General features: G+C 29.2%; 1 protein-coding gene across 1 annotated transcript in view; it reads right to left on the reverse strand.

The window, feature by feature from the left end:
• The window catches only part of LOC143080614 (uncharacterized), a 246,730-nt gene that overhangs the window by 69,815 nt on the left and 164,799 nt on the right, over positions 1-12,116 (reverse strand). Inside the window, exons 95-106 of the mRNA XM_076256539.1 lie at positions 11,663-11,866; positions 11,280-11,309; positions 8,208-8,237; positions 7,664-7,693; positions 7,367-7,396; positions 5,474-5,671; positions 4,680-4,883; positions 4,296-4,325; positions 3,439-3,468; positions 2,287-2,523; positions 890-919; positions 605-634 (exon numbers count right to left, since the gene is read on the reverse strand). Coding sequence (XP_076112654.1) covers positions 605-634; positions 890-919; positions 2,287-2,523; positions 3,439-3,468; positions 4,296-4,325; positions 4,680-4,883; positions 5,474-5,671; positions 7,367-7,396; positions 7,664-7,693; positions 8,208-8,237; positions 11,280-11,309; positions 11,663-11,866 — 1,083 coding nt within the window. The remainder of the gene's footprint in view (positions 1-604; positions 635-889; positions 920-2,286; positions 2,524-3,438; positions 3,469-4,295; positions 4,326-4,679; positions 4,884-5,473; positions 5,672-7,366; positions 7,397-7,663; positions 7,694-8,207; positions 8,238-11,279; positions 11,310-11,662; positions 11,867-12,116) is intronic.

The raw sequence follows: 12,116 nt of genomic DNA on the forward strand, positions 1-12,116 counted from the left end.
GACGTCCGAGCCAGTTTCCTGTTTGATCTTCGTAAGTTCATGCAATTGTAGTTTTGTTACTGGGCGGATGATGTCCTCGGGGACAAAATGTCCACCAGCAGAGACATCAACCAAGTGGTAATAAAAGAGGGACGAAAGATACCAAAGGGACAGTCAAACTCATAAATCTAAAACAACCTGACAACGCCATGGCTAAAAATGAAAAAGACAAACAGAAAAACAATAGTACACATGACACAACATAGAAAACTAAAGAATAAACAAATTATGCGAGCAGAAATAAGCAGATAATTTTAAAACTAAGATCATTTTAATGAAAAAATTAGGCCGTTAATTTTCTCGTCTAAATTGTTATACATTTGTCATTTCATGACTTTCTAGTGTTTAATATTTAGTATTTAGTATTATTACTTTTTCTAATTGTTGAAGGACGTACGGAGGTCTATAGTTGTTAACTTCTATGCCCTTTGATTGATATAAAGTTCCCTGCAAATGATGTGGAATTGCTCTTTAGATAATCACATTGACGTAATAATGAAATACCTTGCAGGATAACAGTAATAATAGCAGTAAGTTATTTTTATGATAAAAACTAGTATCTTACCTTTAGGTTTTGAAGGAATTACTTTTTTCCCTAAAATTTAAGAGCAATACTTTTCATTTTCAAAATGTATACAAATAATCATAAAAAAACTTTTTTATTTCATAAAAACTGACTTCACTTAAATTTAACAAATCGTTTGTTAGACAAAACACAAGGAACTAACTATCTATGCAATATTCATTTTTATATTAAACGTATTTTGATCTTGTTAATTAATTCAAAACTAAACAAATGAATCATATTAATGAATAATAGTTGATTCATTGATAGGAACTTATATCTTACCTATTGGTTTTGCAGGTTTTACTTTTTTCCCTAAAATAAAAAAGCAATAATTCTAAATATTTCAAAAAGCATACAAATATTTTGACTTTTTAATTCCGGGCGATCTGATTCAAATTGGATACTAACCTTCAGTTCATATGTAGACTCGTTTGTTAATGTGATTTTTTTTTTATTGTTTCTCGTTTTTTTATATAGATTAGACCATTAGTTTTCCGTTTGAATGATTATACACTTGTAACATTTAGGTCCCCTTATAGCTTGCTGTTCGTCGTGATCGAAGTCTCCGTGTTCAAGACTGTACTTTGACCTATAACAGTTTATTTTTCTTAATTGTTACTTGGATGGATAGTTGTCTCATTGCCACTCATAAATAGATTCTTATATTTAAAAAAAAGGAATTTACACTATCTATGCAACATTTTATATAGGATGATCAACATATTTATTTCAAACCTGTTTATAGCTTGTAACTTAATTTAAAACTAAACAAATGAATTATAGTAATGAACAATAGTTGATGATATGATAGAAACTAATATCTTACCTATTTGTTTTGCGGGTTTTACTTTTTTCTCTGATATGGAAAAGCAATATTTCTAATTTTTTCAAAATACATACAAACATTAATAAATGAATTGATGATTTTTTTTAATTTCATTCAATCTGACTCAATTTGAATTGTAACCTTCAATTAATTTTTAGGACAAAACCAAAGAAAATTGTATCTATGCATATTTTTTATAGCGTGATATACATTTTTATATCAAACCTATTCTGATTGTTTGATATCTTTTAAAAACTAAATAAATGACTTATTGTCAAGAAAACTCAATAACTTTAGCTGGCCTCTAAAAACATGTGTTGCTATTTCTGTTTTTCTATGTGGTTCAATTTTATTTCTTCTTGCTCTCTTCAATTTTTCAAAGCTTGACCAGTGGAGTAGTTTTTAATACCCAATAACCAAAAGGAATGAAAAACAGAAAGCCTATCTTTATGATATATAATGCCAACATTTTTTTTTCAAAAAGTATTACATTTATATATATGCCCCTTACAGATCAACGATTGGTGTTTACCTTTCCTGGGTGATTGTTTTGTTCTTGTTTTACTTTTCATTGAAATATCAGAGCCAGTCAAAACTTTGAAAAAAACTTCCTTCATACACTGAACTTTTCAACCCTCCAAACAGTATTTAGTTAATTTTAACTCAATAATTTAATTACTTTTTTTCTTCTTCGTGGAATATGGATATCATTGCATCTTAAATGTTGTCCATAAACTTTTAAAATGATTGTTGAACACAGTCCGATACTAAGTATATATTATCAGAGTCTGTTTTTGTCAATGGTATTAACTTATTTAAAGTTAAAAAAAAAAAAACGCCAAGCAATACATACCACAATAAGGTATAGCACAATACTCCCATCTTTTGTTGAGATCAGTTGTATAGCACCATGGACCATGTGGCTCATTATCTGGATTACGACAATAGTTCTTTTGGTCAGCCAGTTTCTTACCAAATTTATGTTTTTGTGGGGTTTGCGATCCCCAGGCCTGACATGTTCTACCCGATCTGGTTTTACTAATATTTCCTCCATAATTAGCTCCTAACAGATTCATTCTACACTGTTGGCCTATGGAAATATTGTTTTCATTAAATGTAACTCAAGTATTTCAAAGATGGGTGAACAAAACATATTATGTATGTGTCTGTCCCAAGTCAGCAGCCTGTAATTCAGTAGTTGTCGTTTGTTTATGTGTTACATATTTGTTTTTCGTTTATTTTTTTATATAAAAAAGGCCATTAGTTTTCTCGTTTGAATTAATTTACATTGTCATTTCGGGTCCTTTTATAGCTTAATTACTATGCGGTATAGGCTTTGCTCATTGTTGAAGTCCCTAAGGTGACCTATCTATTGTTGTTAATTTCTGTGTCACTTTGGTCTCTTGTGGAGAGTTGTCTCATTGGCAATCATACCACATATTTTTTTTTATATTAGAGTTATTGATACAAGAAAAAAATGCAATGCATTGGTTCTATTTCGCATTTAGGCATTTGGTAAAGACATATATTTTGTAAAGACAAAATGTGATTCAGTAATAGTAGCTAACATCCAACCTTTTGGTTTTGCAGGTAATACTTTTCCCCCTCAAATGAAAGAGTAATAATTATCATTTTTCAAAATGTATACATATTATTACAAATAGATTTATGATTTTTTAATTTGGATTATAACCTTCAATTCATTTGATAGACAAAAACAAGGAATTAATATCTTTGCAACATTTTTTATAGCGTGATATACATTAATATATCGATTCTATTTTGATTCTGTAATTTCTTTTAAAAACAAAAAATAAATGACTACTTGTTAAAAAAAACTCAGTAAATTTAGCTTGCCTCTAAAAAACAAGTGTTTCTAGTGGTTCATATTGATTTTTTCTTGCTTTCTTCAATTTTTCAAAATGTGACTAATATTGTATTTCTTAATACAGAATAACAGTTATACTAGCACTTAGGAGATTCATAATAGAAACCAGTATCTTACCTTTTGATTTTGCAGGAATTATTTTTTTACCTAAAATAAAAGAGCAACGATTTAACGTGCATGCATATTTGTCAATATTATGTTTACATATTTAAATTGTTCGTGCAAAAATAAGCAGATAATTAGAACTACACAGATTGGCATTAAAATATGATTTATTTTTAATAAAAACATGCAATTATGTTGATACTGTTGTCATTTTTACGCTAACTGTGATAACTGAGTAATTAAAAACAAGAAACAACCATATTGTTACAAGAAATATTTCATACTTTGTGAATAACACAATAACATATCAAAGATAATAAAAACAAGCCCATCAATAAAAAGTAGAGTTAATCAAACATAGGTGACAGACAGACAATTTGATTTCTTAATGTTCTTTCTCGTTGATGGATGGCCATCTATCAAAATGCATGTCTTCAAGATTCTCATAATTCTTGAAACCAAATAAATTACATTTTCTTGTTAAGAATTAATGAATTTGGTAAATAAATGATTTTCATTACCAATACACATTTCAGTCTTCTATGTTGCTAGTTCTGTCTTTTTATGTGTTGTATATTTATTTCTTTTTGTGTAAATCATTGTTAAACTCTTGTACAATATAGTAATTTTCAATACAAAATAGTAGTAATGTACAAAAGTTGATTCAATGTAAAACTAACATCCTACCTTTTGGTTTTACATGTTTTACTTTTCACCCTAAATGAAAGTGCAGTTATTCTAAATTTTTCATATTTATTTTCTTCTTGCTCTCTTTAATTTTAAACGTGTGAACAATATTGTATTTTTCAAAACAGAATAACAGAAATAAAAGCAGTAATTTGATTCTATAATAGAAACAAGTATCTAACCTTTTGGTTTTGCAGGAATTACTTTTTTCCCTAAAATATAAAAGCAATGGTTTTATGTACATTTGGATTTGTCAATATCATGTTACCATATTTAAATCATGCGTGCAAAAATAGCAGATAAGTAAAACTAAAAAGATTGGTGTTAAAACAAGATTATTTTGATAAAAAACATGAGGCCATTTATTTTTAGTTCATTTTTACTCAATCATCTAATTACATATTTTTGATGTTTTTGGAAATTAATAATCAATGTATCCTTTAAACTATTTAACACCAGTTGAAGCAGCAAAACGAACGGATTTTCTTTTTTCCTTTTACCAATAAAACGGATTTCAGTACAAAAAAAAACCAGATAGAAATTCAAATAAATCTTAAAATGTTTACTTGTATGGCCCATCACTTGAACTTCTGCCAAACTGAGAAAACCTTTTCCACTTCTCAAAATTTTCACATAGCGGCCTGAGATTGGAGTCTTGCATGTTAACACTATGAATTGTCCATTTTTACCAGGTCCTTTAAAATTACTGCAATGTTTCATCTTTTTAAGATTTACGCCAACTGTAACCGCTATATTCTTCAGCCTATTACCTGAAAAGATACCAATATCAAAGTTTTCTCATTAATGTTCTTCAATCTTCAATCTGTCTGTGCCAATCATCATATCACCGATTGTATTCAAAAAAGTAAGTACACTTTTTGTATTGACACAAATTTTAATTCAAAACAAGTTTTCCTTCTTTTCGTTAAGATATACATGTCTTAAGTGTTCATCAACCAGAAAATAAGACTCGAAAAAACTTGACTCGACCACCAGATGATGATCTAGTTGATTTCTCTCATGTTGTTTTTGAAAAAAATCAACAGATATACTTAGAGATCGTTCTGGATTTTACAGGTACATTACTCACAATGTAGAATAATAATTTACCTAAACTTTCACCGATTTTTTTTAAGGTGATTATTTACCGATAACAGGATTATTTATTAAATGATATAAAGCTGTTTTCCAAAGATAATAAAAAGGACTAAACATAAATTAATTTAGTTAGTTGATATTATCATATGAATATGTCTAAAATAGTATAACATTTGAAAAATTATGTAAAAAATGTCTTATCTATCACAGGTCAATTCATTTTGAATCTTATCACGAGTGCAATTTTTTTCTGACTCCTTACCACAGCAATTTTTTCTGTTAATTATATTGATCTGCTTTACGCTGACAGTTTTCCCCAAATCAACACTCCAATATGGATTTTTCTGGTTCTTTGTGTGTGTAAACGTGTTTTCCACTCCATCGACTGCCTTTGAAGCAGCAAATCTTGAACTGTGTGTTGAACTCTGCGATGCTTTTCTTCGAAGGGCATAGTTAGTTCCTGTAGGAAATTAATACATAATACATTTACAAATTAACATTTGTATATTAATTCCAGTTGAGAAAGTATTTCAGAATTTTCATTACATATCATGATTTCAAGAGTTTCTGGTGACAGGAAAGCTGTACAACTAAGAATACCAATTGGTGAAGTTGAAATCATCCGTTCGAAAGATAAAGACCGCACCAAGTGTTTATTGGTTGATCGTAATTGAATATCTGTTTCACAGATGAGGACGGATGTTTCAATTGTCGTAACCATTTTACCGTCCTCTTTTCACAGAATGTAACCTACCGAAATAAACTTATCACTGATTTTGTTCTTACATAATCAATACGACTGGTGGCCCATGTGGTTTAAGAATTGCCAACTTTTTTAGAATCTTTATATTCCCCACCTTTTTTTTTATTTAGCTTCCTGTTACTCATTCTTTTTTGTTTTCTGATTTGTATGCTGTTTTATATTTGATCGTTCTTCATTGTCATGATTTACAAAACGTAAGCCAAACACCGAAAACTTTCATGTCTTGTATCAAAAAAGAATTCATTTCTTCATAATTTCTTATTTGATAATTATAAGTTACTTGTCCATAAAAAAAATAACTGTATAATTGATTTTACATATAGCAAAGGATATGTCACGACTTCAGATAACTATAGTTTATATTTTCTGGACTTGTATAACATGCTTTTCTTCGTCGAAGTGAATCTGATATATACATTTAACGTGAGTGTACCAAAATGGCACATATTTTGACAGTTATCCACCTACTTTTATTAATGATCCTGACAAAGTCACCGTTCTGTGTTTATTTTGCAGATGTTCTCTATAAGGTTTAAGCAATTTAATTTTGAAAACATATGAATGATTTAATATAAATCATAGAAAAATGTGGTTAAACCAACCTATAAACGATCAATTATCATGTCTGGAGGAGAACCCAAATTGCAATTATACTTCAAATTACAATCGAACAAATCGAATTTTCTCAAAATAATCTACCTAATTTAAAAAAAACTTCATTTATACATTTATTTTTTTGAGAATTGAATGCCACGAACATTATTTAATTGCTCATCATAAAAGTTTACTTTGAGTGCGACGATTCCGTAGATGTTTTCAAGTAAAACTTGATCTGTATATATATATAAGTATAATGTGAACGTTTTAGCTATGTTAAAAGTCAAATCATAAATATACAAATAGTTTCACAGATTTCCACATGTATTATTGCTTATAGGTGCAAATTGGGTACTAGGTGCATTTTTAATTCGAGCGTCGCTAATGAGTCTTTTGTAGGCGAACCACGAGTCTGGCGCAAATATAGAATTTCAATCCTGGTATCTATGATGAATTTGTTTATAATCACTGGTCGATGCCACTGCTGGTGGAGTTTTAATTCAACGAGGGTATTACCAGCAGAGTAGTCAGCACTTCTGAGTTGACTTGAGTTATCATTGATTTGTTCATAATTATAAATTAACTGTTTACAAAACTTTTTCACATTGAACAAACGACTTCCTGTTCAAAGAACTCACTAAGTTAAGCTGGACTCTAATAAGACATGTGTTAAAAGTTTTGTCTTTTTATGTCTTTTTGTTTTCTTTTAATGCTTGCTCAGTATTGTTCTTTTTAATACAGGATAACAGTAATTATAGCAGTAAGTTATTTTTATGATAAAAACTAGTATCTTACCTTTTGGTTTTGAAGGAATTACTTTCTTCCCTAAAATATTAGATCAATACTTTTGATTTTTAAAATGTAATCAAATAATCACAAAAAAAATCCTGATTTTTTAATTATATGAAATATGACTCTACTTGGATTCAACATTCAAATCATTTGTTAGACAAAACACAAGGAATTAACTATCAATGCAATATTCCTTTTTTATATAAGCCTATTTTGATCTTGTTATTTAATTTAAGACTAACAAATAAATTATAGTAATGAACAATAGTTGATTCAACGATAAAAAAACTAGTATCTTACCTAATGGTTTTGCAGGTTTTACTTTTTTCCCTTAAATCAAAAAGCAAAAATTCTAAATATTTCAAAATGCATACAAAAAATTTAATAACTTATTATTTTCATGCGATCTGACCCATCTTATATAATAACCTTCAGTTCATATGTAGACTGGTCTGTTAAAGAGACTTTTTTTATTGTTTCTCGTTTTTTATATAGATTATACCATTGGTTTTTTGTTTGAATGGTTTTACACTTGTAATTTTGAGATCCCGTTATAGCTTGCTTTTTGTTGTGTACCATTTCTCCGTGTTGAAGACCGTACTTTGACATAAAATGGTTCACTTAATTAATTGTTACTTGGATGGAGAGTTGTTTCATTGGCACTCATATTTATTGGCTTCTCATATTTAAAAACAAGGAATTTACTATCTATGCAACATTTTTTATAGCGTGATAAACATTTTTATATCAATCCTATTTTGATCTTGTAATTTAATTTAAAACTAAACAAATAAACTATAGTAATGAACAATAGTTAATTCAATGATAGAGACTTATATCTTACCTATTGGTTTTGCAGGTTTTACTTTTTTCACTGAAATGGAAAAGCACTATTTCTAAATTTTTCAAAATGCATTCAAATATTTACAAATAAATTTATCATTGTTTAATTTCATGCAATCTGACTCAACTTGAATTATAACTTTCAATTAAACTTTAGGACAAAACCAAGGAAAATTGTATCTATGCAACATTTCTTATAGCGTGATATACATTTTTATATCAAACCTATTTTCATTCTGTATTTTTTTTTATACTAAACAGGTGACTTCCTGTTCAAAGAAACTCAATAAGTTAAGCCAGACTTTAATAAAACATGTGTTGTAAGTTTTGTCTTTTTATGTATTTGATAGTCAACCTTTCATTGCCGATTGAATCAGAGTCTTTTGTCATCGTTTTAGACACTCTTAGGAGTCTGCAGTGCTACGGATTTTATTTCTTTTCATTGAAAGGCTGTACTGCAGTATGTAGGTCGACAAAACGAAAGTCCACTTCCATTAAAAATAGAACCGGATATTGAGAAAATGGAGAGTCTATAAATAGTGCGGTTCATAAAAACACGTGTTGTCACATCTCATAGCTTTATTATTTAAACAGAAAAGTGGTTCGGAAAGATGAGACAATATTCTGCAATCTTATTCGTATTTAAATCGAGTGTAAATTATTTTCCATGATGTATCTCGTCTTGTAACAGAGGTTTTTAAAAGTCTGGTTCAGCATACAAAATTTTTTAAAGTTGTTTTGAAAAAACAAATTCTGTTGACAGAGAGTAAAACAACTGAAAGATGCCAAGATGATTATTTTTATGTAACAAATTGTTTTTATTCTCTATTTTTTTTAAAAAGAAAACATTGTCAAAGAAGGGAAGTGAAAAATAATATTTGTTTTAGAAGGGAAGGGAAGGGAAAATTGTTTTTCTTTCAGAATTGAGAAGGGAAAAATATTTTTATTTTAGCTGAAGGAAAGTGATTTTTTTTCCAAATGAAAAACATAAGGTGTTGTTTGTTTCTACTGATTAATGTTAAGATGGCATTATTTATGATTGTAAAATAGTACTGTTCCTGTATGTTTCTGAAAACAATAGGGGTTCAATTATTTGTTTTGAAAATTATGTGGAAAATAATAAATTACTCCCCCTCATGTTGCATACAAACACAAAAGATGAATGACCAGTGCGGCAGTGCCTATTGTTATTGTAATTCTCATATAAACAACCATTTTTGCACTATGAAACACCTCTTTTGTATTCAAAAAGAGACTTCTAATGGTATTGAAATTGCTGCTTCTCTCAGAAGCCAAGTCATATAGAACTCTAAAGAGAAAAGACTGATCAAATTGGAAATGGGATAATGGGACCATATTAGGGTCTTGTGGCTGTTACCTTGTAAGTCAGCTTCTTGAATTAACACTGTTTTCGGGACTACTACATGTAAGCAGAATTTTCATACCACGTTAATATATATAGGCTTACATGTATTTGTAAGTAAGACTTGCTACTGGATTAATAGTTTAATCAATAGACTGGTAACATTGGTTATAGTATAACAACCTCACTCAAGTTATTTTTATTTACCTTTTGACAAACCATTCCATTAAATAGCTCAACAATAGCCCAACAACATAAACAGAAAATTAAAAAAAAATAGTTTCCATATGTCCTCACTCAATTTAAAAATTAGAATTTATGATATGAATCCTCCTATTCAAGGCAGCATAATAAACTGAAAATAAAACAAATTTCATAGCTTCCAAATGTTATTACAAACTACATCAGCTCCCTGATGTAGCTTTCCATCAATGAATTTTAAAACTGCATTCTGCAGTAAAACATGTATTTTTATTCCTTTTTTAGCAATAGTTTTCAACGACTTGCATCTGTGTGTGCATATCATGATTTTAAATAATTGTCTGCATATAATATGATCTTCTTTGCCTGTACTTCAAGTGATTAATAAATTGAACTATGATGAAAATAAATTTAAAATATCAATTGTCAGCTTTTGGTATTTATTTGTGCTGCTTTAACAAACATCAGTTGATGTATTTGTCAATTTTATGTTATATTATACATCCTAAATTTTGACTACATATTCAAGATTTTAATTTTTACATTTTTCCAAAAAAAATAAATTCATTAGGCTCTTTTTTTTTTTTAGAAACAGCCGAATATTTGCTTATCTGTAGTAAATTTATTTATGTTTAAATATTTTTTATATTATATGACCCCCATGACTCAAATCCATGGATTTAGAAAAAAAAGTCACTTTTTGGCTTGATTTAATACTTTTATTTATTGGAAAGCTTCATCTCATTCACATGTGGAAGAATTAATGCATTACTGGGGTTAAGTCATGAAGCAAGGAAGTCCCATCGATTTTTATTGCAGTTAAAAGCTTTTATTAATTAGTTCATGATCGCACATCAACGCTGGGGGTATTCATACAAATCGTTTGGAAGAGTTATTATCCGTTATCGAACCCGAGTTATCTTTCTTCTTTCGAAACCGTAAACAAGTGGCGGCCACAAAATCTACGTGAACGACAGTCTCGATTTACAAGTATTTTTGCCAAGAAAACGAAAACGAAAACGGTTTTTGAAGGAAAATAATTCAGTGGCTCATTGAAATAGCATTTTGAAACACACGTGTGCATAAGAAATGTTGCCGAATGTAAGTGAAAGTGATATACGGTACGCAATGACAAAAATTATCTTCTGACTCAATCAATCTACGTTATCGACACGCGTTTTTAAGGTAAACTGCTTCTTTCTCTATGAACAGTCTACGGACGCTCAACCTATGATATTTATCTACATTTTATCAAAATTTGACCGCACAACTCGCTACGGTTCCCGAGTTTTCAATGACCAAAACTACGAGGTCGTTTTTGCTGTAGCACATGTCAAATTAATCCCGGTCAGGCAAACGGCTCGTGCAAATAAATTTCGGCAGAGAATCCCGCGAAAAAAATAAATTCAGTAGTGAAAGTATTAACGCTTGCTCAGTTTTATTTTTTCAATACAGGATAACAGTAATAAAAGCAGTAAGTTAATTTTATGATAAAAACTAGTATCTTACCTTTAGGTTTTGAAGGAATTACTTTTTTCCCTAAAATATAAAAGCAATGGTTTTACGTACATTTGGATTTGTCAATATCATGTTACCATATTTAAAACATGCGTGCAGAAATAGCAGATAATTAAAAATAAAAAAGATGAGTGTTAAAACAAGATTATTTTGATAAAAACATGAGGCCATTTATTTTTAGTTCCTTTTAACTTTATTATTTAATTACATATTTTTGATGTTTATGGAAATTAATAATCAATGTATTCTTTAAACTATTTGACACCAGTTAAAGCAGCAAAGTGAACGGATTTTCTTTTTTCCTTTGAAAATAAAACGGATTTCAGTACAAAAAAAAACCAGATAGAAATTCAAATAAATCTTTAAATGTTTACTTGTATGGCCCATTACTTGAACTTCTGCCAAACTGAGAAAACCTTTTCCACTTCTCAAAATTTTCACATAGCGGCCTGAGATTGGAGTCTTGCATGTTAACACTATGAATTGTCCATTTTTACCAGGTCCTTTAAAATTACTGCAATGTTTCATCTTATTCATATTTACGCCAACTGTAACCGCTATATTCTTCAGCCTATGCCCTGAAAAGATATCAATATCAAGAGTATATACATTGTTCTTCAATCTTCAATCAGTCTGTGCAAATCATCATATCACCGATTGTATTCAAAATAGTTAGTACACTTTTTGTATCGACACAAATTTTAATTCAAAACAAGTTTTCCTTTTTTTCGTTAAGATATACATGTCTTTAGTGTTCATCAACCAGAAAATAAGACTCAAAAAAGCTCGACTCGATCACCAGATGATGATCTGGTTGATTTCTCTCAT

Source organism: Mytilus galloprovincialis, chromosome 6, assembly GCF_965363235.1.
Source record: "Mytilus galloprovincialis chromosome 6, xbMytGall1.hap1.1, whole genome shotgun sequence".
In the NCBI taxonomy this organism is placed as follows: Eukaryota; Metazoa; Mollusca; class Bivalvia; order Mytilida; family Mytilidae; genus Mytilus; species Mytilus galloprovincialis.